Source organism: Mustela putorius, unplaced genomic scaffold (assembly GCF_011764305.1).
Source record: "Mustela putorius furo isolate JIRA1106 unplaced genomic scaffold, ASM1176430v1.1 tig00004033_pilon_pilon_pilon, whole genome shotgun sequence".
NCBI lineage: Eukaryota > Metazoa > Chordata > Mammalia > Carnivora > Mustelidae > Mustela > Mustela putorius.
Window position 1 is genome coordinate 4,291,429 of NW_025422169.1, and position 27,904 is coordinate 4,319,332.

Here is a 27,904-nt window from a genome sequence, read left to right on the forward strand (position 1 = left end):
AGGACAGGGACGCCACGTGCATCTGCGTGGGAGGGGAAGTCTACGGGGACAGCGGGGCTTTCTGTCTGGCAGTTGAAAATACGGAACTGGAGCAGTCAGGCATTTATTCATACAACTAAAACTTTACTATTCACTGAAGCAAAACTAGGAAAGTAAAACTGCTTTTAAAATTAATCTAATGCCTTTTAAAACCAAACACAGGGTTCTGGATCACTGAGTGTCTTCAATAATCTCTACCTCCCTTTGGACACATAAACTCAACACCTTCTACTTTTTTAACTGATTATGGCCCAGAAAAGTATTGTCAGCTACTACCTGTGTGCATTTAGTTATAAGAAAGCCTCTCTACCCTGACCACTCACATTCAGGCTTTATGCAAGCCAAAAAGCAGAAGTCTATTTTGTGAAGGCCTGAACCTGCATGTAACAGATTCATTTACAACAGGAAGCCCACCTACTTAGCCCATTTAGCTTCCAAACTCAAGGAAATAGCAGGAACTGTTGGTAAATTTCAGCTGTTCTTAGATTATGTCAATACACTATCTGGTGATCTCAATTAGTCCGCATTGCGGTGTTTAAGTCCAAGGAAGAGTGTTTCTTACCAGGTTGTGGCTGCTTCCTGATTCTGGGATTCTGATTGCCTTTTACTAGGTTTACCCTCTGCTTTTGTGGAGATTTCTTCACGGGAGGCTTAGGCCTTGGAACAGTTTCGACTGGCGATTTCTCTTGTTTCCTTGCCCTCTTAGCATTCGTTGCCACTGGAGCATCATTAGAAATGGGAGCGTCTTGGTTTTTCCTATCCAATTGGGTTGTCTGTACAAAGTGTGCAGCCAGCACGTCAGCACCTTATGTAGAAAACATAGCGTGTTTTAAGGGGTACGGGCTCCAATATTTATCAGCAATAGCTTCTCCTTTGACTTCTTTTGTTTTCACAGGGAGGGGGTAACTTTAGCAATAGAGAAGAAAATATAAATTTGGGGTATTTCATTAAAAAAATTTTTTTTTTAACAAAGCATGAGTTAAAAGAGCTCAGATAAATGGAAGAATAGGATTTTTCTAAGCGTCCAACTATATATATAAGCCTGTCAGGTGAAGAAGAATGTCAAAGTATTAATTTTATAAAAACAAGGCATGACTTAACTAAAGGAAAAAAGTTCTCCATAATCTTTCCTGACTGCTGGGGCAGGTGAAGGCTGAAGAAGGTAGCTCGCCGCACTGGAGATCAGAGAATTCAATTTATAGAAAACAACACAGCTCCCACAAGGTAATGTAGATGAAACTGCGATTGCACTGCAGAGAAGGGACTATATATATTCATAAAGAACCAACTTCCAGACTTCACTTGATTATTCCTAAATACCCAAGTCTTAGCACCACTGGAAAAATCATCTTTACGGAGCAGACAGAGGAAGCTCCACTAAAGAATCCGTCACCTGATTTTTAACTCCCTATAAGTCTCTTATGATGGCTCATCTCTCTTACAAGGTGCTTCGCTTTGCTTCTCACACGGAAGGGAACAGCTAGGAGGCAAGTACCAAAAAAAGCCTTGTAACTACCTGCTAACTGAACAACAGAAAGTGTTTCAACCTTTTAAGAGTTAAAAAAAAAAAAAAAAAGGTATGTTCCCTTTGAAAACTTTTCTTACTTTCAGCTGTTGCCACCAAAAAATTTAGTCCCAAAGGTATCAATAAAAATATCACACAAGTGTTGGTAAATATTTTAAAATTACGTTGTACAGAAAACACTGCAGTTGACCCTTGAACAACAAGGTTTGAATGGATTCCTTTTTAATAAATCTAAGTACACTGCTATAAATGTACTATCTTTCGAGTTTCCTTTTAAAGATGTATTATTCGAGAGAGTGCACACGCATGTGTGCAGGGATGCGACGGGAGGCAGAGGGGAAATCGGAGAGAGTCTCACGCAAACTCCACACTAAATGCAGAGCCCATCGTGGGGCTCAATCCCATGACCACGATCATGACCTGAGCCAAAATCAAGGGTCACGTGCTTAATCGACTGCACCATCCAGGCGCCCCCCCCTTATGATTTTTTTTTTTTGAAGATTTTATTTATTTATTTGAGAGACAGAGAGAGTGCAAGTGAGAGCGAGGGGGCGTGGTGCAGAGGAAGGAGAGAGAGAATCTCAAGCGGACTCCCGCTGAGCGGGGCTTGATCTCTGGACCCTGAGATCACCACCTGAGCTGGATGTTTCACTGGCTGAGCCATCCCAGGGGCAACCAGTCTTATAATTTTCTTATAGCACTTTCTTTTTTCCAGTTTACATAATTTTAAGAATACCATGTATAATATATAAGACATACAAAGTACATGTCAACCAGTGACTTGTATTATCAGTGAGCTCCTGGTCAACAGGAATTAAGTTTGGGGACACAAAAGCAATAGAGATCTTTCCACTGCATGGGAGGTCGGTTGGTGCCCCTGAAGTCCATGTTGTTCAAGGATCAACTGTATTTCTAATTGAGAAAAGGGAACATGATACTAGTTTAGTAAGGTGTGATGACTGTTAGTGAAATGTAGAAAAAAGAGACCAATTTCATTTCATTCCTTTGGAAACTGAGAAAGGAGTGTTTTTAAAAATAAATAAATAAATAAATGTGGTACACTTCCCCGGGTCAAGTTCCTGTCCTCCCTACTCAACTATCACAAGTAAAAAAGCAACATGGGTTTCATTTTCAAGACTTCTCATTCTACTCCAGCTATTTTCTAAAAATTTTAGCACAAAAAAGGCAAAATATAAATCAAGTAGGGAAACAGTTGAGAATAAAATGAGAAGAGAAAGAAAACAGGATGAGAGGGCCGAGCGCTAGGGGAGGCGCCCGGCAGCTGCACAGGCGGGAAGACCGCACACAACCCAGGTCTGGGCGGGAAAGAGAAACACGGCACGAGGTGACCCTACAGGGACCATTTGCATCAGTCAATGCCATGTTTCTCAAACTTGCAGGGACAATTCATTGGTGGACTATAAAATAAGTTTAATGGGTTGCAACCAGAATCCGTTCTTAAATGAAACAGAAGAGAAAATGCTAAATTGCACTAAGAGAAAATGCTAGATTGGGGTGAATGTTCTTTGAAATTTTTGTTTCAGTGAATCATGTACGTATTTGCACGCACTAGACTGTATGACATAAAACACTTCTTACAGGGATGAAATTAAAAACACTAGAGAGACAGTGACAACATGTACGCTGGTGACAGACTATCTGGCAGCTCGGAGGAAACTGGTTCGTGCACCGCGGAAACCCAGCACGGCGGCCGGGAGCGCACTCGGAGCAGCTGTACAGTCCGAGTCACTGCTTTATGCCGCCGTGCCTGCCGTCGTCCTCACACACGCCTCATCTCTCAAGCTACAGTAAGCCAGAAATAACTGTCTGTTAAACCGCAGGGCACAGCCTGGATTATCTAGAATCCTGAGGATTTAGATAGCTCTGATGTTTTCCTCTTTAGTCAGCAACATTTCTAAACCCAAACATTATGCGTCCAGTTAGCACGCCTTCTCTGCGGAGGGCCGCCAGCACGCACTTTCAGCTTTGGTCTCAGTCACAGCTGCTCGTGTGTGCCAGCAGGTGTGCAGTGGCCAGAGACAACAGGTAAACACTTGGGGGGCCGGTGCCACAGTGGGTTGACCCCTTCTGTAAGGGGCTACGAAGCATGTGGTTCCCTGCTTTTAAGCAAACTATACTGCACAGAACTAAGCCAACTCTGAGCCAGAATCACATGGTTTGCTGTGCTGTTTGCCTCGGCGCATCTGACTAGACACTAAGTGGCTCTAGACGCTGGTTCTCGCCCGACTGACGGGGGGAACAAGCCACTTGTAGGATTGTGTCAACATACAGGTCTCTAGGCCTGTTTTAGCTGACTATTTTTAAAAGTCTGATACACAACACACTAAGGACAGGATATCTTGCCCCAGGCTGCTTTAGGTTTGGAGAGTCCAGCATGCAATTTCCCTCTTGACACAAGCGCAAACGACTGGTTATCAAGTCCCGCCGCGCTCGAGGAGCCTGGTCTGTGAAGACCCTCTCCTTCCACCATTATCCCTCTTCCCAGGACAGCTCGGACACGGAGCCGCCACGGCCTAGAATGCAGCGGAAACCAGTGAGTGAAGGCTGGAACCACTTCACAAATGAAACACGAGCCTTCGGTGAGGGCGCTTTCAAGGTATCTAACAGTTTTTCTTGATCTTCATCTGCCATCTAGATCGGTGCTACTCAAGTACACAAATCCCCCAGAGAGAAATGTTGGTGTTTCCACCAAACTTCTACCCGCTACTGCCCAGCTGGGGGCGCGCCATCAGACAGCCCGTGCTGAAAGCACCATAGCTACTACTCATGCTCATTTCATAGCCCACAGAAACCGTACTGACCTCTTTTTCTTTTCGGAAGCAACGGTCCTTTAACTAACTTGAGAGTTGTTGCAGAGCTCGAACCCTTGCTCGCTCCGGCGGGATTTCTTTTGGGGAAGGGACGGCACAAGTGCACCCTTTTGCTCGGCACAGCTGGCGGCGTGCTTGCCTTTCTCTTAGGCTGAACTCTCAGGTTGGATGCTGCACTTAACGGAACCAGAGATCCCCGCCTGGCTTTAGACATTTCTTCAGGGTTTTTTTTGGTTTCAGTTTCTTTTCTTACTTCCACCTCGGAGTCCAGAAGTTCAGGATCTGGAGTCATAACTAAAGAGAACCCGGCATCACAAACTCCATCTGAGATGCAAGGGGACTGAGGACGCTCTGCCAAGAAATCTAACGCAGCAGACACTTCCAAAACGTACCCACTGGGATCTGAAAAATAAGACTTCAACTGAGTTAAAGACTGTAAAGGGCACTTTTCTGCTGGAGGAGCCAAGTCAAAGCCATTGGACAGTTGGCCAAAGAATGTAGACTCTTGAATTCCATCTTGGGAAGTAGCAGTCAACGCAGGGCCTTTGTCTGCCTTGCACAGTTCTTGGAAACTATGCTTTATTAATGTGTTTGGACAGACTCCTTCTTCAGTAAATGACTTCTTTGCTTCTAGCAGGGCACAATTAAGGGCAGGTATAATAGGTGTCACCTTCGATGAGATGTCATCTTCACCTTTCAATTCTTTCAGCCCTAGAACATATACACATACATTCAAGCCTCAAGTTTTATCTTTTTTTTTTTCCCCCAATTTTACAAAAGCATGCAGGAAGAAGATGCTTTAGTTTACAAGACTATGGGATGGTTAAATATGGTAGTGTTTCAGATGGGAACTTAACTGACAATTAACAGAAGACCTATGGGTACATTTAATGAATATATGTATCTATTTACATGAAATCACTCTCACACACGCACGCATGCTCGCGAATCAAAAATGAGTGATTCCAGTGCGACCACTGGGTTAGACTGAGGAAAGCAGCTCCATTTCATCTGACCAGGAGGCTAGCATGAGCTCAGGGGCCATTGCAGATTTGCTTTAAAGTACTTCCAATGCTCATTTCCTGCTTTTAAAATCGGTCCTACCTATTTAGCTTACTTCAAATTCTTTTTAAAAAGTTACAATGCAAACTTACTGACCTACAGAAAATAAAATCTTTAAGTAACCCCAAAATATCATGGTTACTACTGGCATTAAAATGAAATAAGCATTTTAAAAAAAATAAGTTAACTAAACTGACTAGTCTTGTGTTCCACTCTCTTTCCTTGGCTCACTCTGACTGAAATGTTACTTTTTCAGCAAATCACTAACCTAAAGGAAAATAAACAGTAAGAGGGGGAAAAGGGAAAAGGTCAGATCACTGGGGAAGTGGCTCATCAAGTCCTAGAAAAGGTAAGACATCAGTAACTCTTAGATTAAAAACCAAAAACAAAAACCAGAGATGGGGTGCCTTGGTGGCTCACTCAGTTAAGCTTATGCCTTCAGCTCAGGTCATGATCCCAGGGTTCTGGGATTGAGTCCAGCACTGGCTCCCTGCTGAGCAAGGGTACCTGTTTCTCCCCACCCTCCGCCTGCCGCTGTGCCTACTGTGCTCTTTGTCTCTGTCAAATAAATAAAATCTTTTTTTTAATTGTATTTATTTATTTGATAGAGAAATCACAAGTAGGTAGAGAGGCAGGCAGAGAAAGAGGGGGAAGCAGGCTCCCCACTGAGCAGAGAGCCCAATGTGGGGCTCGATCCCAGGACCCTGAGATCATGACCTGAGCCGAAGGCAGAGGCTTAACCCACTGAGCCACCCAGGAGCCCCAAATAAATAAAATCTTAAGGAAAAAAAATCTTAAGGCAACAAAGGCCTCGTGTTAGTTAATTGAGTCATGCCACTCTTTTTAAAGAAAAAGTAACTGCAAAATTAAGAAACACCAAGTTAGTCCTAGCTGAATACACTTGACCTTGAGCCTGTATTATGAAAAGGAAAAGAAGAGCAAATAAGAATAAACAGGAAAATGTAGCTAGACATTAAAATAAAAACCCCTTTCTTTGAGTAGTTCATCATTTAAAAAGTAACAAGTGAAGGAAACATAAAAAAGTTCTTACATGGAGCTGACAGTTCAAAGTCAAGTAGTATTTTTCTAGACAACTTCATTATTTCAAGAAGGAAACAAAGTAATCTGTAATAAACTTGACAAATCTACGAAAAGGAACTTTTAAAGTCTGCTAGGCAAAGTGTGCATTTAAAACCACCACAGGGTTGGGGCGCCTGGGTGGCTCAGTGGGCTAAGCCTCTGCCTTCAGCTCAGGTCATGCTCTCAGGGTCCTGGGATCATCGAGCCCCGCATCGGGCTCTCTGCTCAGCGGGGAGCCTGCTTCCTCCTCTCTCTGCCTGCTTGTGAATTCTGTCAAATAAATAAATAAAATCTTAAAAAAAACAAAAACAACAACAACAAAAACCCACCACAGGGGCCGCCTGGGTGACTCAGTCTTTGAGCATCTGCGTTCAGCTTGGGTCATGATGCTGAGGTCCTGGAATCAAGCCCTGCATCAGGCTCCCTGGTCAGCGGGGAGCCTGCTTCTCCCTCTCCCTCTGCAACTCCCCCCTGCTTGTGTTCCCTCTCTCGCTGTGTCTCTGTCAAATAAATCAATAAAAAATCTTTGAACCTCTGAATGCTCCCACATATCTCAAGGACCACAGAGGAGGATGTGAGCAGAGCAGTGCAGCCATCCACTGTGCACCGTCAGGAGCCCTGTGCTGCGCCACTGCTGGTGGCGTGGGGACCAGTGTTCCTCATTTGGCTGGAAGTATGTTTAAAAATAAGGTTGGGGGCGCCTGGGTGGTTCAGTGGGTTAAGCCTCTGCCTTCAGCTCGGGTCATGATCCCAGGGTCCTGGGATCGAGCCGTGCATCGGGCTCTCTGCTCTGCAGGGAGCCTGCTTCCTCCTCTCTCTCTGCCTGCCTCTTTGCCTACTTGTGATCTCTGTCTAATAAATAAATAAAATCTTAAATAAATAAAAATAAATAAGCAAATAGATAAAATAAAAATAAGGATGAAGTCCAAGCTCTTGCAGGCGACAGGGGACAGTGCGGGATCGGGGCTGGAAGGCAGCTCAGGAGTCTGCTGTCTGACCGTGGGCAAAGCCAGGTCTCAGTCCGTCTGCTCTGCACAGCCCTTATGCGCAGACCTGTTGTCAGAGGCACTGAGCCAGCCAGCCCTGGAATGACAGCAGACACGGCAGAGCTTGAGAATGGTGCAGAGCTACTACTGTTGTGTTCTTATACCTGGTAATGTCGGTCTTCGTCCAAACTGATGCCCAGGATGGTACAGTTCTCTGCTTTGAGTAACTGAACACAATTTCTAACAAATCAACTTTAAAAACATTTTTGTATTGGTTGTAGCTTTATAAATGCTATATAGAACTTTGTGTTTAAAGATATTACAATGTGGGGCACCTGGGTGGCTCAGTGGGTTAAGCCTCTGCCTTCAGCTCAGGTCATGATCTTAGGGTCCAGGGATCGAGCCCCACATTGGGCTCTCTGCTCAGTGGGGAGCCTGCTTCCCCCCGCATCGCCAACCCCCTGCCTCTCTGCCTACTTGTGATCTCTCTGTCAAATAAATAAATAAAATCTCTGTCTGCCTACTTGTGATCTCTCTGTCAAATAAATAAATAAATAAATAAAAATAAATAAAAGATACACAGTGCGATTATAAAATAGGAAGGAAATATCCTCAGAGGAAAAAAAGAAGTGACTCATTTACTTTCACTTATTTGTTCAGCAAACATGGGTTTTTTTTAAAGCTTATTTACTTTTTTTTTAGTACTCTACACCTAACACGGGGATTGAACTCACAACCCTGAGATCAAGAGTCCTCTGCACTTCCGACTGAGTCAAAAGGGCCCCGACAGTTGCTATTTTTCAGCTGCCTGGCACCAGTAGGTGATAGGGATACAGTAAACTACAAGAGAGGCAAGCATTAAATAATTATACAAAGACACACTGAAATGATACCACTGATAAGCCTGGAGGTCGCACTGAGGGAAGAGTGGTAGCAGGAAGCAAGAGTGCGATATTAAGGGGGCCTGGCAGACAGAATAACAGGCTCAAGGGGTGCTTCTCTGATTTTAGTCCTTATCTGCCCCTGCCGCAGAGCCCTTTCAGACTTGGGTTTCCTGACTGCCCTCTGAAATTTCAATACCACAGTTACACCTATTTATACACTGTAGGAGTAATTTTTTGGCCCCATGAGCCAATCTGTGGTCCCATAGGGCTCAATTCAGCTGACGAAGGGGAGGGAGAGGAGGCGTCTGGACAGAGGGAGCTGTGTCTGTGCTGCTAACTCGCAGGGAGATCCACTCAGGGCGTGCTGAATTTGAGGATCACCCGCGACATCTAAGTGAACGTGTCAACAGGCCCTGAGTTTGGGCATGTAAAGCTCAGAGGAAAGACTGGGTGTGCAGAGGAGAAAGAGGGATCAGCCAGGGAGGTTAAAGGAGAGCGGCTTCAGAGCAGCAAACAGCAGGGTCAAGTGGTGCTAAAGAGTCACGATGAAGACTGAAAAACATCCCCCAGACTGCGAGTGTTCTTACCTGCTGGAAGGGACGAGTGGGATAAATGTAACCCACGCAGACGCATCTGCTCGTCTCTGAAATCTACACAGAATGAACATCATAAGAAAGTTAGGCTGTTGATCTTATAAAACAAAAATGAACATACTGAAAAAGGTTTTCAAAAAAGTTGTCCTTACTTGTTTCTGGTATTAAGGCTGACGAGGTAAATAAGATGAAAAGCCCCGAATCTTCTAAGCATTTGATGATTGCCTTAAACATTGGGGGGGAAAAAAAGGTGAAAAAGGTTCAGTCCCTCTCTCCTTCTCCCTCTACCACACTCTGCAAAACAATTCTTGAAATGTTAGTGTTTGTAAGAATCAGGAGAAATTTTGTCCCCAGTAACAGAAACTGCAAATTCCTTACTGCTCAAATAATCTTGGCCCTGTGAGACCTACATATAAGAACTGGAACATCAAGGCTGGTTTTAGCACAGTGTTCAACTCTGTAACAAATCAATTAGAAACGACACTTCAGTTTTTTCATTAAGATGCTTGACATTTCATCCTGCTGTCCAAATAGTCAATCTGTTACCTTCAGCCACAACAAATTCAAGGTGACTCAGACCTGAGATTAGCGATTTAAGCTCACGTTTACACAAAAAATATCACAGAATCCTGGAACTCAAGACTGGAAGACGCCATCCAATAAAATAATTCTTTCTACTGCATCGTAAGAGAAGAAAATAACATAATTAGGTCCTGTGGCAACACGAGATGCAGATAAAAATAAATTCTTCTTGTTTCCCTCTACGACAGTCTTCAGGGATTCAAGGAAAAAAAAAATCCTGAAATTTTCATGTTTCCAGTAACTCTGGGAATTTTCCCCCAGATAGTGGGGAAGTTACCTAAAATCTGCCGTTGCAAAATAAAGATAACAGCTTTTCCATTCATCACCATCTCAAAAGTATGTCCGTAACAAAGAGAAAATCCAATATTCATATGGTAATTTTTCAGTTAAAAAAGAAACCTAAACAAAATACACCATTTTGTTTTTTTAGAATACAGTGAGAAAACATTCTTTTTCAAAATTTGATAGGTCATAAAGCCTACAAATATGGGGAATCAACACATTACTCAATAACAAAGTATGAAAAAAAAGACTTCTGATGATTACATCCACAAGAATAATCACTTCATAGGCTTCTGTGATAGTCCCTGGACACCTGACATTTTCTGTTTTGTTTCCTCCAGTCTTACACATTCTTTGATGGTAGGGACTGTTTTTGTATCTGTGCTTCTGATGCATAGAAAGGGCTAAAGAAAGAATTACTGAATAAATACACCAGTAGTTATATATACACAGAGCTTTGGTATCTGGTAAATTGCAGGTATACTTCTGGCTTCATTTTCTACTGCTGTAAAAAGTGATAAGGGAGTTAGCTCTACATTGCTCTGCATTTTAGTTTTGGGATACAGATGAAATATGCAAATAAAACAGAATTATGTATCTTATTCGTCTCTCAGAATATGTATTGTAAGGGTTAAAGTTCCTATTTTAACCTTTGTGGGGAGAAATCATACAATCTTTTATGTATCTACTGGACTCTTCCATTTACACACAGAAAAATACAGCCATACATGTCCTTAACACCCTGTTAAAAAGAGGCCTTGGTCTGCACCATTCTTGAAGGTCAGTGTTCCAGGTACAAGCCCACATACACTTTATTTAAAGGGCATCTATTGCTTACCCTCTATATACAGATACTTAAGATATGATAACTGCCCTTAAGCTCAATGTCTAGGTGGGGGGCCAGATATGTAAAAATTATTCATACAGTGATGAGGCAAGAAAAAAAGCATGGGAGCTAGAGACTATAATGCTAAGTGAAGTCAGTCAGAGAAAGACAAACACCTAATGATTTCACCCAACGTGTGGAATTTAAGAAACAAAACAAGTAAGCAAAGGGGAAAGAGACAGAAACAAAACAAGACAAGAAATGGACTCTCAACTCTAGAGAACACACTGCTGGGTGTGGTGGGGGGAGGGGAAATCGGTGACGGGGATGAGGGAGTGCACCTGTGATGACGAGCACCGGGTGTTGTATGGAAGGGCTGAGGCACTATATTGTACCCCTGAAACTAATATTACACTGTATGTTAACCAACTGAAATTAAAATAAAAACTTAAAAAATATAAAAAAAAAAAAAAAAAGAAGAAGAAGAAGAAAAAGCATAGACACTGAGATAGACACTGAGGAGGAAGGACCTGATGGGACTGCGCTGTGATGTGTGCATCAGGTCGCTGCTACTCTGGATATCATCCACACTCAGAACAACACAGCCTCCGTCCCCTGGCAGACACTCAACGGCCACCCACTCAGCATCGGCCACGCCCACCAGTTCCTCTGTGCTGAGCGGCAGCACCACAGATCCGCAGGACCGACCCCGGACCCCGGACCCCGTGTTGGCAGGTGGGCTCAGATGCCCTGCGCAAGTCAGGGCACCCCACTCCCTGTCAACTACTGGACAAGGGACATGCAGATGACACACACCGGCCTAATGAACTGGAGTGAAGGTGGGAGGGGCTCCAGTGCGTCTCCGGACGGACGCACAGAGGAAGCATGTGGCCCCGGGCAGCAGCCGCGGGACAAAGTAGCATAAGAGCAGGGGGAGGTGAAACCCAGAGGCCTGAGCAAACTGTGCTTGAACTGGCCTTACCACGTAGAACTGAAAAGAAGCCTCTTTAGTCCTGTTACTGTTTAAGCCAGCTTGAGTCACCCTCACAAGTAACTCCAAGTGGCCCAAGACCCTTTATCTTCACAGCTTGTCCACGGGTCTTATTGTCACTTCTGATTTCTTGCTGTCTACTCCGGGGACAGTCCAGCCTGCCACTAACGGGCACACATGTTTAGATCACCATCCCACACTCACACTATCTTCCCTGGGATGCTGAGGTCGCACCCATAAAAGGTCAGCATCTACTCATTCCCCACACTGAGGAGCCCTGGTTCACAAAAGGGATAGAAGTCTTCAGATTGATACATACGTCTCACTAGCATGTTACTTTCTACAATAGGGAAATGGTGGGAGCACCAGCGTTTGATTTCTCTTTTTTCCTTACATACCTATAGATCAACACAGGTCACTTTTAAAGAAGCATCTCACAAGTGGTCCTTTAATTAATTCAGAAACGCCAGGGATCTACTCAATTCTTCTGTCATAAAAAACAACAACAACAACAACAAAGGATTTGGGGAAAACCGTCCTCTTATTCTTAAAATCAGGAGTACAAACTGACCAGCGAGACACGAAAGTAAACTGAGACACAAAGAAGGATGGAAATATTGGACAATAACTGCTAAGAATATGTCACATACTGAATGATGAAAATCCTTTCAGCAAACTAAAATTAGTCACTCCAGGCATAGTCAATGAATAATGAGATAGCAATTTCTTCATTCAAGGAAAAAATAATAATTACATTTTAAATCGGCGATTCTTACCAATTGCTTATTTGTGAGGTGCTCCGTTAGTTTATCTACTTCTCCCCCGCGTTTGTTCACCAGCTCCACCTCATACGTCCTGAAGCACAAATCTCGGCAACAGACTACGGAGCGAATCAGAAAAATGGAACATTTCTTACTTTAAAATGCTTTTATGCTTTTTTAATAACCAAGTTTTTCATTTTATATGTTAAAAAGATGAAAGAATTAGAAATACTCCTTAAAAAACATTTAACATTCAATGGTCTTTGTTACAAAACTCCTCAGTAAGAAGTTACTGTGTCAAGTATATGAAACAGTGCTTTCAGTAACATGGACTCTACTGTAGCAATTAACAAGACAGATATATACTATATAAATAAGATAAACATCAATGTTCCATGAATTAATCTAAATGACCAGGAAATTTCCTTTGCATGTTTTCTGCTTTTTTTCTTCAGTTAGAAGTACATAAATAAATAAACACCATCACCACAAAACTTCTGTTCTTCTTCAAAGGCTTTGTTATGAGTTTCCAACTGTTTTAAGCATTTCTCTGCTGAACTCCCTCAGGGTCCTATAGTAAAGCTAGTCTCTGCCACCTTAGATGAAACTACCTTTTGGTTTCTAGTTAGCCTCCAAGGAACTAAATCACGGCAACCCTACAACTCTAATGAAAGGCCCTTCTGCAAATCACTTAGACCTTAAGATCACTTAAAACCACAATGGAGTGTGTATGCATGTACACGTGACCTAGGAAAAAAACTGAACAAAGCCCGGGGTGTGCAGTGTATCATTACATCTGAACAGACCTTTTTGCTCCAGGTAATTCTGTTTTCTAAAGGCAGCTTCTGGTAGTTTTTTCTTCAAAGATGACACTTTCATTACATACTTAAAATCTAGTTCGTGTGGTCTAAAACAAAACAATACCGTGCAATTTAATGAACATTTAAACCACAGCTTCACAATTTTTTATTTTCTAATATAAATGCAAACAAAAATATCATAACAAGAAAGTCCTTAAATTGTTAAAATCTGAATCAAATGTGAATATTTATAAGTATTATACATTTTCAAATATATGACCCCACAGACCATAGTCTTCAAATATGTTTGCATTTTTTGAATGCGTGTATTTTTGAGATTAACAAAATATCTAGATGAATCAGAAATTATGCATACTAGAATGAGAATTTTCAAATAATTACGCTATGTAAGAGTTAACAACTTTTGACAACAGTGAGCTGCTTACCATGCCGTACCACTGAATGAACCACATCCAGACTTTTGTACCACTTCCCCTGTCTTTTCTTTGAAAACTCACTTTCAAATACTTGTAGACTTATAAATGCCCTCCCTTGCTCCCTAACTATGTCTCTGTGTCTTTAAAAAAGGACATTTGCTTATGTAACCACAGAACAATTAACCAAATCAAGAAATTAATAATGATATGGTTCCATTAATTAACTTATAGACCTAATTCAAATTTTGCCACCTATCTCACTAAGGGGCTTTATAACAGAAGAAAACGAATTTTCTTCTGTTTTACCATCCAGTCCAGGATTACACACTGCATGTAGTTAGGTCTTTTTAATCACCTTCAATCTGGACAGTCTCTTGATCTTTATCTTTAATGACCTTAGTATTTCTGAAGAATAGACCGTGTATTTTGCAGAATGTCTCTCAATCTGGGTATGTCTGATGTTTCCTGCTGATTAGATTGGCAGGAATACCACCTAAGTGACACTGTGTCATTCTCGATGCATAGCTAGGAAACACAGGACATTTATTCCACTGCTGGCGATGTTAACCATTTAGTTAATGGTTCTAGCCACTTCTCCCTATACTCATTAGCTGTACTCCGCAGTGACAATGAACTTTCCCAGCTCTCCCATTTATTTATTTACAGAATTTGGTTGTTTGTTTTGCTTTGTTTTGAGGGAGAGCGTGTGCTGGTGCAGGGGGTGGAGAGTGGGAGTCACGGTAGGAAGGAGAGGGAGAGAATCTTAAGCAGGCTCCATGCCCAGCACGGAGTCCAATGCCAGGCTCGATCTTACAGCTCTGACATCATGACCTGAGCCAAAATCAAGAATCGGTCAGCCAGATGAGCCACCCTGGGACCCCTATTCACAGAATTCTTACTTTACTCTCTGGATTGTAATAATCTTCAATCCTCCCTCTTAAAACATAAAACAGGTCAATCAACAGAAAGAAAATAAATTCTGATAGCACAACTGTTTTCAGCTTGTATTTCAACAAAACAGGTATATCGTTCAATAGTTTCGGGTGCAAACTAAGAATAGACTAAATAAAAACATTTCATAAGATGCCCTTCACAGTGCCCCAGAAGCACATAAGTCAGTAAAATGCAAATATATGTAATAGCTACCCTACTTAATAGTGGTCTAGGAAAATCAGCTCCTGCAACTCTTAATAAAGAGCCAATAATAGGGCCTATCCGCTGCATCTGCTATCTAGGCAAATCCAGTCTGTGTCTTGGGAAAGTCAAACATCTAGCAACAATTTAGTTCTGTCTGTGAGGTCATATTCTCATGAGTGGATTAAGACACTAAAACTTCCAAAGTGACTTGTCAAAGATTAATAGATTACAAAATAGATTAATAGATTACAAAACTAACTATTTCAAAGCCAAGGTCAGAATTTGGACCTGAATATAAGTTTCCTGTGCTCTATACATCAACCCCAAAGTACTCTAATTAAAAATCAAGTACCATCGCTTTGTTTCACACCAGTACCGACAAACAAGACTTCAAAATGAGAATTAAACAAAACAAAACAAAACAAAACAAAAACAGTAAAGAACACGGACTCCATACTTACAGTTGCGTTGGAATAGCTGTACCGTCAGAGGACCAAAGAGTCACATCACACAGCAGACAGCCTTGAACAGTTAATTTGCCTTGCCACGAAGAAGACAGAGCTTTAAGACATGAGGAAGAAAGAAACTGATTATTTATGAGCAAAACACTTACTTAAAAAACATAAAAGAACCAATTAAACAATGTCTTACCATTTTCACTGAGTTCAAATCTAGGGAAAAAGGAAAGGCATGTTTATAAGAGCAAACAGAACAGATCCAGTAAAACAAAGTATGTACATAATTACTTACATGCTTTTATGGGCTGATGCTGCCATCCTTTTAGGCTCCCTGTACTGGAAAGCTACAATAATATAAGGACAGACCTGCCTGGGTCGCTCAATAACAGAGCTGCCTGAAACTTCATAGAGGTAATACTGAAAGAAAAGAAATACGGATTATCAGAGTAGCACTGTGGAACACTGTTGGCACCAAGTTTCTCTCTCAACTCCACCCAGTCCTGACATTTAATACATTAGATTCAGAAATGTAACTCGAGAATAATTTATTCCCAGGTGACTATACCTGACTCAGTTCAAATGCGCGAAAATGACTCGTCTTGTGAGAAACCTTGTTAGTATTTGCAGCCACGTGGCAATCATAGCCAGAAGATGGGCTAGTATAGTTAGTGGTATAATTCTCAGACACAAACTTGACTCTTCCCTAGAATAAAAATATTAAGACTAATCAGATGGCTTCAAAAGGCAATAATCTTACTCTAGGATTCATTTAAAAGTAGCCTAATAAGTAAGGATGTGGATGTGTTTCAGACAAATTGTGTTAACAACTATGGTTCTTAGAGAATTGTCTTAAGGCCAACAATAGTTTTAATTACCTGTTAGTCTCTTAAAACGGCATTTAAAAATTTGGTATGTATGGGCATCTTTCTGAGGTAAATGATCACAGCTTTTATCACATCATGAATCATCCCAAATTTAAGAGAACCATTTCAGTAAAAGAAAATTACAGAGCCCACCAACTGAACAGATAAGCTTAGTCAATGACTGTAACATAAAAGGTGACAAATGAAATCTAAAATTTCACAAGATGAGTTCTCAAACTGAAGTATTAAGATACCAATTGTAGTTTTTAGATAAAGGTATTTCTATCATGCCAGGACCCAGTAAATCAGCAAGGAGCAAATATACAGTAAAGTGCTTAGCCGGACCCGATAACTGAACAGTCGATAGTTCTTCCGATTACAGATTTCTCTTCATCAAGAGTTACGTGTCTTTTGGAGTGAGGAGGGGAAGGCAGTCAAGATTTCCATACAATGAAATAACATACAATGATTTTAAAAGCTGTTGTACTATAATGACATGGAAAATACACAAAATATATACCAAAATGAGGTAAAATTATAGGGAACTTTTATTTTTATCTTTATAAGAAGAATCTAATTTGGGGGTGGAGGGGTGTTAAGGTCGTGCCTCTTCATTCACAGGACCACCAGGGGCAATAATAAGAAGCCAAAGAATATAAATGGTAGTTCTCAGTGAGCAATCACAACCTGTATCTTCACCCTCTCCAACACTTTATGATGGCCGGTATGTCGGGCATGGCTGGCTTTTGAGCAGTAAAGTAAGGAGAACTGAGAGCATATAGGTAAAAACTGACCAGCAGTAGCCACCAGACAGGGGGTTACAGGGCCAAGGATCCCAGCACGAAGCACAAGTGACAGAGGCATGACACCAAACGAGGATTATGGGAGCCGCAGCCCATCTACTCCACTAGCTCCCCTGCGGGAGGACAGAGGGAGCAGGAGCAGGAGCAGGAGCAGGGATCCCTCGCCAGTGTGATACCACCGTCCCTCCAGTTCTCGGGGACAAACTTTAGAATGTGAACAGTTCACATACAAAAAAACACATCAGTAGTATTGGTTTATAATCAGAGAACTTGGGACAGTAAGAAAACTAAAAATGAAGCAAAAACCAAAACGAGACCAAAGAGTATGTTCTCACAAAGCCCACCACTCTCTAGGGTCAGAGTTTTCCTAGGAACTACTTGAGTAAAAACTATTAAATTTTGTGATTCACTCATACTAAGCTATTTGAGGGTATTTAAGAATTTCTGAGATCAGCAGTTATAGACACCACATAAAACTGGGAACAGTTCTGGATGCTGTAGAGATAAAGGAAATAAGGTTCTCTTACATCAACAATTTAAACCAGAAAAGGAAAAGTTCCTTTCTAAATTCCTCTTCTAACTGTAATCACATTGTTTTTACAGGTTGCAACTTATGTTATTTAACATTTAAAAAGTGACCACTGTGGGCCAGGATGAGAGGAATGCTTTTTACTGATTAACTTATGTATTATTTTGAAAGCTATTTTGTTTTTTAAAGACATATTCATAGATCATCTATCAATCGAACAAAAAAGCTTTATTTTTAAAGGAAAGCAAGAACAGCAGTTATCTTTTCTGAATTTATAGCGGTCTCTGGTGACTATGATGCAAATGATCTGCAAAGAACATTATCACAGACTGATAACCTTTAGTTTTTAATAGAAAAATTACATAGAAGTGCATTTGGGCTTTACCTTAATTAGGTTAAAAATTACAACATAACCAGACTTCCCATGATACCATGGTCTTGCATGAAGATAGTCTGAGTATTTGGAAATATACACACCTATAAAAGTATAAGATAAAGATTAATTCACACTTTAAAAGGACTGTTTACGCAAGTACATTTCACACGTAGGGCTACCTGTAACTAAACAAGACAACACAGAAGACAAAGAAAAGTCAACAGTTAATTGTTTTGAAACTGCTTACCTTTTAAAAACTGTTCAAGATATTCTAAAGGTATGGAAACATTAGAGCTAAGACAAGACAGGATGTTATCTGACGGACAACCAATGCTCTAGCTGGGTAGAATAACTAAAAAGGGATACAAGTATCACAATTCTTGGTAAATTCTAAGTTTTGAATTTTTTTTTTTTTAAGGCAATCATTCGACGAAAAGTCCTAACTATAGCACTCCGATTCTCAAGCTATTTTTTGCAAAGAATCTCTTACAAGTACTCTTCTTTAATAATTAGCGCTAAGGTCTGCTACCTGGCAGGTTGTGCTGGGCAGCGGTGGCACCGAAGTAAAGAGAACAAGGTCCTGCCTCGCAGCAGCGTATGCCGCTAGTCTGTGAATTTCCAGTTCCGGCGATAATCACGTTTGTTCTATCCTCCACGGCAGCCCGCCGCAGCCCAGCATGTAGTCTGTACTTAACTATCTGTCAGACACACGTAGCCGAGGACACAAAGAAATGGAAATAAGCATTATATCTCCTTAGAAAAGGAGCTCTTGAAACAGAGGAACGAAGTTCTCAGAGAACAGTGAGCACAAGTATGGAAGCGCAACCGATTATCAACTATGCAGGAGGGCGGGCCGCAGTGTGGGGAGCCGGGGAGAAAGTACAGGAAACTGAGGCTGAAGGGGAAGCGTGGAACTGAGCGGTGATGATCTCTGCCGGACTGGCTCTTCAGGGGAGACCTCACCCCGCCGGCAGCAGAGACCCGCAGGCATTTTCAGGGCAGACTGCCAGACTGCCGCTTCCAGGACACTGAAGTCTCAAGGCGGGAGAGAGGCTAGAAGCAAGGCCAACTGGGAAGCTACTGTGGAGCGGAGACAGAAGAGGAGGGTCCCCAGGTGGCAGCAGCAGGGGAATGGCGAGGGAAGAACACATCCCACAGAGATTCCTAAACTGAGGCAGCTCTTGAAATACGAGACACCGGCGAGACACCAGCGAGAGCACTTGGATATCCTGGAGAGATCAATGAACTTGTGGTCCGAAGCTTGGGTTCCGGCACCAAGTCATTCACTTCCTACTAATAACCATGCGACTGAGGAGCAGGTAACCTGGTAGGGGGGTGGGGAGGCTTGGACACCTAAGCTACAGGGTCCTCAGGAAGATTTAAAAGATCCATAAACTTTTAAAGCTATAAGACACTACATTCGTAAAATATTACTATGATACACAGAACTAACCATTTCTATTTGAGCCCCAAACTATAAAATACACATGGGCAGGGGCGCCTGGGTGGCTCAGTGGATTAAGCCGCTGCCTTCGGCTCACGTCATGATCTCAGGGTCCTGCGATCGAGCCCCACATCAGGCTCTCTGCTCAGCAGGGAGCCTGCTTCCTCCTCTCTCTCTGCCTGCCTCTCTGTCTACTTGTGATCTCTGTCAAATAAATAAAATCTTTTAAAAAAATAAAATAAAATAAAATACACATGGGCAGCAGTGCTATTTTCTTACCCACCCCACAACGTGGTTAAGAAGAAATAACGGTACATGTATTTGTTAGGAATAATTCGGTTTCTACTCCGGCACCCCACTGAAGCCAGCCTCTTAAACATCAACCATATAATCAGGGATTAGAGTCATGTAGAACAAGGGCCTTATGTTTTAGAGATGAAAGCTAAAGTATTTACTTGTAATTTACTTTCCCATTCTTTAACAACAATATTTTGTTAGCCAAATGGAGGAATAACGCAAACCAGATCTGTTAAACCTAGGGGATCGGTACACTACACCATCCTCTCCTCCTGCATTAGTTATGTCTTATGCGTTAGTTATGTTAGTTATGTTTCAATGAAAAAGAGTAGGGATAAGAGAAGGTTTTATGGAAGATGTTATCAGGGTTATGAACGTATTCCCCGTCACGGCCTTTAGAAGACGTGAATGTAAGTTTTAAAGCATTTTTGTGTCACACAAAGTGACCCCAAAACCCAGCAATCTCACTGCTGCGTCTAGACCTAAAAGACAGCAAAACACACGTCTCCACAAAAGCCTGTACACGAAGGCACACAGCTGCGCCTCCCTGATGGCCAAGAAGTGCAAACCACCACAGGTCCCTCAAGCACTGAAAGAATAAAGAAAACGTGGTAAAACCACACAACGGAATATCACCCAGCCAAAGGGCAGATGAAGTACGGGTACGAACTGCAGCGTGGATGAGCCCTGAACACACTGAACCGGGAAAAGGAGTCACAGAGCATCACGGAGAAGTCCGTTCATGCGGAACGTCTGAATGAGGCGGACCCGGGGTGCTGGAGAGCAGGTGAGCGACTGCCTCGGCCAGTCGTGGCGGGGAATGGCTTGTCACTGGGAACAGGCACAGACTTCTTTTTCGGGGACGAAAAGAGTCTGTGCTAACAGTAGCACTGCTCTATGAATACATTAAGAAAAGCTGACCTGTATACTTGAAATGAGTCAATTACAGGCTGCGTGAATTCCATCTCAACAGAGCTGTGAAAAAGTCAGCAGGAAGCAAGCCACTCCTGACCTCCACGCTGGTAGCACCCAACCGTGCTAAATACCCGTGCTCCTCCCCAGTTCTTCCTCCACCGGACTTTCTCCCTACCCCCTGGCCCCCAGGTCCCACACCCACCCACAGTCCTGTTCTTTCCCTTCAATACTGTCTCACACAACAGGACCTTTGGCTTCAACCAACACCTAGTCCTGCCGCTTTGCCCCCATCTCCAGTTCTGATCCTTTTTTCCAGCTTTTTTTCTTTTTAAACCATCAGCAGGGTATCTCCCAGAAGACCTAGGAAAATCCACTATTTCTCAAATTTAATTCATGGAAGAAGTAGCGTCCATTTACCGGGAGCTCAGTGCTTCCCGTAGCCTCCCATGACCCTCCCAGCAGATCTCAAAGACAGTTTTATCTATTTCACAGATGAGGAACTTGAAGCTCAAAGAAATTTAGTGCTAATCCACATTCTTAACCGTAAGATCACCTTTCCCGTCTACCGCCTCAGCTTCCCTGCCGATCTCCTTTCCTTCTGTGTCTCTTCTCCACCGACAACATCACCGCAGTGTGAGCTGACAGGCTTATACCTGATTATTCCTTCTCTCACTCCTCACATTCCACAGTTGCCAAGTCTGGCCAGTTCCATCGATTCTCTATTCCTGCTGCCATTATGATAGCTCAGAAGACGTCCTCATTAGCCCGGGATGACCGCACTAGTCTCTTGGTACCGAAAGCTACTTTTAGTATCTCTTCTAGGACAACCAACCTTTAAGAAAAAGTTCTGATCAGGTACTCCTACTGGAAAATCTTAGGTCTTAGACTTGAAGCTCATTTCTATGCTTAAAGCACTGATTCTAAAGATTACGATTTATCACTAATGAAACTGGCTTTTAATGTAAGTATCCTATGAAATGAACCAAACCTCACTTCACCTCGTGAAAGAAGAGATTCTCTTTTCCGCTCAGACTTACCTTTGGCTGGGTCACCAAGCGTGGTAACAGTACTGCAGCCCACACAAAGTCCGCGCTGACATACTGACTTTGCCTTTAAATAAAAGACAGTACTTTGGTTATCATGTCAGTCTTAGGAGAGACAATGAAATAACACTATGATCTACGAGCTTTCCAATAAATACAGAATCTGTACACAGTATCTATGTATGGCACAAAGCAAGCTTGTGTGAGGCAACTGTGTTTGGTTAATAGTTCACGTAATTTTAATCATTTAACAAAAGCGTCATCAGCAAAACCTAATTAAACAAGATTAAGTCCTCTCTTGAAGATCTCGATTATAGCTTTGGAATCACTAAATTTGAGAATGTCTTATCCACTAGTGCCTTTTTTAGTATGAATCCATAATGTATTTTATTTGTAAGTAGATTATTAAATAAATGAACTCTTCTGGTATTACTATATAATCCTTATGTTATATGCTAACGTTAAGTATTCTGTAAGCAAGTCTACCCTTGCTCTTTAAAAATCATGAACTCAATCAAAATATTAAATTATTTAAGTGAATTATAAATTATGGTATTATTAAAACTGCACCTAGCAAGCCACATACATCTTTGGGGACACGGTCCACCCAGTAGTTTCCTTCTCTCACAATTTGGGTACAAGCAACAGTACAGAAGCTCCAATTTCAAGTAAGGCAACTGCTGGAAGTTTTCACCTTATCCCCAAAAACCATGTAACTGAAACTTGAAAAACCTCTACAAGAAACAAAGGATCTACGTGAACAATGATCCAGAATGAAGAAATATCATTTACTCCATTAAAAGGCATTACCAATACTTAGGAAATCCGCATTAATTCAAATCTCACCCTGAGGTGACAAATGTATTTACAATGAAACTACAGAGGGCCTGTGAAAAGGCGCAGGAATCCAATCACTTTCAGGACTAGCTGTCACAATCATTCCCACTGCCACCAGACTCAGCAACAAAAAAGACTGGAGAACTGGTAATTTTATAAATCTTAGAGAAGTGAAATGCCAATATTTAAGTTTAATGAGATCATTAATTTTGCATATTAATATCACAAAATTAATGTTCTGTGACCCAATTCCCTTACCTGATTTTCAGTTTCAAACAGAAGAAACCCGTAAGTCTCTTGAAGTTCTTCCTGAGTATAATTACTTGCTTTTTTTTCTTGGTAGAAAGTTTTGTACTGTATAAAAGAGAGAATAATCAAATGCTATAAACATTATTTTGCCTTGCAAATTAATTTTTAAAAATGCATCATTTGAATTCCTCCTGTTGAAGGACTACCAAAACTTATTTTTCTTCTATTCCCTAGAATATATTCTTAATTACCTTCCAAGGATTTCTCATCTCATCTGAAAGTGACAGCTGAGAAGAATTAGCTAGGCTTTTATACCAAAAATGATGGGTCTATTTCTTTAGAACTAAAATAAAACTAACACACAGACACAGTGTGTACCAAGCACCTCACCTCATTTAAGAAAATGTCATTTTTCACCAAAGTCACTTGACTGTACTGAAAACCATGCTCAGATGCAGAGTCCAAGTAAGAAGTATGAAGAATTGAAACTGCCCTCTGGAAGAGAGAGTCTGAACTCAAGGACACTGTCTCAAAAACTGTAAAACACAAACAAAAATAATGCAACTGTTTAAGATAACCAAAGGATGGGGTTAAAACCGGCATACTAAATATCACTAAATACTTCATCTATTTCCTTCCTGTAAAACTCAGACACATTGTGTTTGGGCTCCATTACATGTACTATCTTAAAAGACCTCTCACGTGAAGAACAGGATCTACGGGAGGTGAGTTACTGAGGGTGAACCACTTTCAATACAGGAGTAAAATAAACCCTGCCAGATGCCTTGGGGCTTTTGGTTGAAAGGCGTGTGTCGTAACCACAGTGGGGACAAGCAGATCAAACACGGCAGCATCAAGGTGAGTGGTCAGCAAATCAGAACAATGTTCCTCGTCTACACTAATGCCACATTTTGATAAACTTACCCTTCCTGTCTTCATATCAAATCCCCCAAGTAAGCCCGTTAGGTTTTCTTTTAAGGGGCCTACTACTGCATACTCAACACTCAAACACATTAGAAATTCTTCTGTCTTTGGGGCTTCCTCATGGCCTAGACACATCTGTTAGACTTTACCTTGTATGGGTTATATTATAAAATCATTACTTCTTTTCATTTCACAAAAATAAAACTTTATTACTTTTAGAAAGTGCTTTTTTCAAACCCTACTCACGTGTTATCCCAGAAATTCTGACATGACCCTCCTGAGAGGCATGTTCCCTATTTGAGAATTACTGACTTGACCCAATGATTCTCTTGATTGAGGCTTTGTGCCTTTTGTTTTATAAGTTTTTACTTTAGCGAGACTTGAGCCTAATGAATTCTTGTAATATTTAAATCTGATTTGGCTACCCCCTTATATTTGTGTCTTCTCTATGCTCTTTAACCAGGTCAAGACAGTAAGGTAACAAACTATTTATAAATAATAAAGAGAATGGACTAATAATATACAAGCACTGGAAATTTTGGTGATCTAATATAAATAAATAAATACATTAACATGGCTTCCTGCTTTTACCAAAACTCTGCCAATTACATTAAAGTTCAAAAGCTAAAGGAAAGAAAAGCATTTTAATTAAAATTAACTTATGAACAACAGTAAAATACTAAACTATCATAGAAATGAAAACAAACATTTCAGTGAAGTTAATTTGGACGAAACTGTCCTAACACTTCAACTATCCAAGTAATTTAAACATGCTTTAATAAACTGCCTAGTATCAAAAGTCAAAGACTTAAGTAGCAAGGAAGGAAAGAAAAGAGGACGAAACATTTAAGAATATCCTGAAGTTCCTACATCTGATCCATATAGATTTTTTTTTCTCAGTTTCACTTTTTCCTTCAAAATCAGTATATGAATGCTATTAAAAATACGGATATTCTAAAGAGGTTCAAATAGCAAAACAATAGGCAGGATAATTAAAATGATGCCTTTTTAGCTGCATTACCTTCTTTAGCTACATTGGCTTAAAACAAAGTAGGAGGACTATGCACTTGTGACTTCATCTTTAAAATAAGTTGCACCACTGGCCCAAATGCAAGTCAGGAGTCCTCTAAAAGCCCTAATATGGGAAACCTTGTATTTAATATTTGTAAAAGTCAAAATAATATTTTAAAAGTAAACTCTGAGGCTCAATATTTGAGAAATAGGTTGCTTACAGAGAAAGACAGAAGTTGTCAGAGCTTTGGAAATGACCAGTCTATGGCTATCAACTCTTAAATTCCACACGATGTTAATACGAAGACACAGGTTTTAACTTCTGGAAGTACCAAATATGACACACATCCACATTTTTGATGGCCAATGCACAGTAATAAATGAAAAACTGTGAAAAATAATGTACTCTGAAAAGCAAACAAAAACAGCCCATCTAACACTGTGTCTGCCAAATACATGTGGTCAGAGAACATTTTATTGACCAGTATGAGGAATACTGTTCTCATAAAGCAATGACCAGAGATGACAGCCTAAAATAAACATAGGAAATGATTTTGTGCTAACACATTTTTATTCCTAAAACTACTGATAGTTAAAAATGCTTCCCCTTTAGGTCAGCTTTCTCCAAACAGAAGTTATTTATACAAGTAACCATTTTACAGTTAGCAGAAGGAAAAGCATGTCCAAAGCGAAAACTGATAGAAATCCACAGTAAATCTGGACTCTTTCACGATTTCGTAATAGAATGATGTCAGTTACACCCTAGAAAGCACAAGTTTCCTGCTATATAACTAAGCAGATAGGTGAACATTTTATCAAGATATTATCTCTTCTTACACAATCATTTAAGAGTCAAACTAGTATACAGAAGAGTATGGGCACTAAATTAATGGGCGGCTGCATTTTTGCTGAGCAATACACGTGCTTCACTTAGACATTCAAGATTGTCAGAATATTAAGAGAATGAGGAGGGGGCTATTCTACAGAGAAATACTAAAACAACTTGAAAAGTACCTGTCTGTAAAGTGTAAGAGTGTCCCTTAGAGCTTAAGTGACCAAGAGAGAACAAGTAGGGAAAATTCAAGTTCAATAACAATACTTCTAGAAACTGAGTTAATATTCTTTCCTTTAGCACCTAGCTTTGGGCATATTTCTCCGCTGTTTGTGGATTCATTGTTTAAAAGTTAAGTCCAGCTTGACATAAGCTGGATTCTGTTCAAAGTGCCCTGAGATAATCTCCCCTTTCTCAAAATCCATCAGTGATATGGAATGTCTGCTTTGGGGCACTTGTTTCTCTACTTAACTTCTAATAAGTAAGAGGGATTAGAAAATTATAAACTGATCTCTGATGCTATGGCACATGTATGTGTTTTCCATTATCTAAGCATCTGGTCTGAAAGAAAATAATGAGATGAACTAATGCCAACAACTTAGGTGTCCCAATAATTCTAACAAAAATTAGCCACTTCTACCTCTCCCTGGGACTTTCATGACCACTTCTCCTATATGTACATTATACAGTAGCACTCATCAAAGACAGAAACACTCAGAACCCAACAGTATCTGCCATTATAGGCCCTTATTTTTTCCTACAGACGGACTGCAACTTACCTCCATTAACACTGTCGATGCCTACATATTTGGCCCAGTCTAAGTAGGTCCCTTTATAGTTGTTAAAGAGCCCATTCCTTAATCATCTAATCCCAGAATGTATTGCCTTTATTTTTAAGACATTGAGGGATTGCCAGTTGAAGGTAAATACAACCTTTTTACAGCACAACTTGGAAGACCTAACAAAAACTTAAATGTGTGTACCTAGTAACCTTTCCATTTCTGGGAATCTATTCCTTAGGAATATTAGCATGAGTACACAGGAGATAACGGACAAGGCTACTCCATGCACTGGCATCTATAAGAGCAAAAACACTTGGGATAACCCAAACTGACATCAATAAGGAAACACCTTACAACTAGTACATAAATACCAAGTGAATCTATATACTTTGACATATAAAGATATCTACTCTAACACCGAGTAAATAACACACATCATATAATGTCATTTTGGTTTAAAAAAAAAAAAAATAGAAAATTATGTGTTTGAAAATTTACAGAAAAAGATCCAGAAAGATGGGAAACCAAATTGTTAATGGTGTCTAAACCAATGGTTATTCAAATGGAAGTGGATAAAGGTGAACTCAAACATTTTACCTTATATATATTACTATAATTTAGGTTTTTCTTACACAGTATGTATTACTTCTAGTATTTAAAATATCTCAACTCAAAATCAAGTAAAATGAATCATAATTTCAAAGAAATACAAATAGGGAAATGTGACAATTTCCCCTGAACCTTTTCTGATGGAATTTGAAATTTTAATCCCCTATTAATTTTGGATCAGTGAAATTTGTAGTCACTGGAAATTGTAAATTTTTTTTAAATGTCCTTTCATTTTACATGATCTAAATTAAAATTTTTTAAATTGTACTGCTCTACTTGAATTCATTAGTAATAACTCATAGCATTTAGTTTAATACCCACTCTTTTCTGATATGAACCCTGGCTCGGTCTTCTCTAAGAGAGAATGTAGCTGGGAGGGTGGTCTTAATTCATTTTCACCAAGTATACCCCCAGAATTCTCGACATAGTCCTGTCCTCTGTTAATGTCATAAATGCTAAAATGAGAAAAGAAAAAATTAAATCATAAAGTGAATAGTTCTATTTACGGTGTATTTACCACACACACAGGTCTACTGAACATCTGATTTACATTAGGTACAATTCTATAATGTTTACCTCCTTTGACAAATCTCCAGAGCTAAGGCTAAATTTATTTTATAAGCAGTAACACATAAAACGAAATGCTTTTCCTTTGATATTTAAAGAAAATCTTCACAGAAGATTCACAGAAATAAGATATGCTTATTGGAATCACTATTGCCTCAAAATAAAAAATAGAGATTATAGAACCACATTCATGTTCTACTGGTTGAAAATAACAAAATCAAATAGAACACAAATAAAATCTCTTCCCACCCCAAATTAGCATATAACCCATCCTTTTTTTTTAAGATTTATTTAGTTTAGAGAAAGAGATGGGGGAGGAGCAGAGGGAGAGAATCTCCAGCAGACTCCCTGTGGAGTGTGGAGCCTGATGCACGATTCAATCCTACAATCCCAAGATAACAACCCAACCTTCAGGCAAGAGTCAGAAGTTCAACTGACTGAGCCACCCATTCATCCTTAAAAACAAACAAACAAACAAACAAACAAAAACACAAAAAACTACTAGTGGTGCCTATTACATATACAGTACCATGCTATACCCTGGATTCA

General features: G+C 40.5%; 1 protein-coding gene across 5 annotated transcripts in view; it reads right to left on the reverse strand.

Annotated features, from left to right (window-relative positions):
* The window catches only part of TASOR2 (transcription activation suppressor family member 2), a 77,923-nt gene that overhangs the window by 25,681 nt on the left and 24,338 nt on the right, over nt 1-27,904 (reverse strand). For 2 of the 5 annotated variants that reach the window (XM_013059094.2, XM_004757925.3), the window contains exons 2-16: nt 27,110-27,243; nt 23,021-23,166; nt 22,640-22,735; nt 21,539-21,611; nt 17,855-17,946; nt 15,840-15,977; nt 15,567-15,691; nt 15,468-15,487; nt 15,278-15,377; nt 13,249-13,349; nt 12,458-12,561; nt 9,153-9,225; nt 8,995-9,057; nt 4,387-5,106; nt 602-844 (exon numbers count right to left, since the gene is read on the reverse strand). In XM_013059094.2, coding sequence (XP_012914548.2) covers nt 602-844; nt 4,387-5,106; nt 8,995-9,057; nt 9,153-9,225; nt 12,458-12,561; nt 13,249-13,349; nt 15,278-15,377; nt 15,468-15,487; nt 15,567-15,691; nt 15,840-15,977; nt 17,855-17,946; nt 21,539-21,611; nt 22,640-22,735; nt 23,021-23,166; nt 27,110-27,243 — 2,228 coding nt within the window. The remainder of the gene's footprint in view (nt 1-601; nt 845-4,386; nt 5,107-8,994; nt 9,058-9,152; nt 9,226-12,457; nt 12,562-13,248; nt 13,350-15,277; nt 15,378-15,467; nt 15,488-15,566; nt 15,692-15,839; nt 15,978-17,854; nt 17,947-21,538; nt 21,612-22,639; nt 22,736-23,020; nt 23,167-27,109; nt 27,244-27,904) is intronic. The other 3 variants (XM_004757927.3, XM_045072317.1, XM_045072316.1) reach the window with 2 other exon arrangements.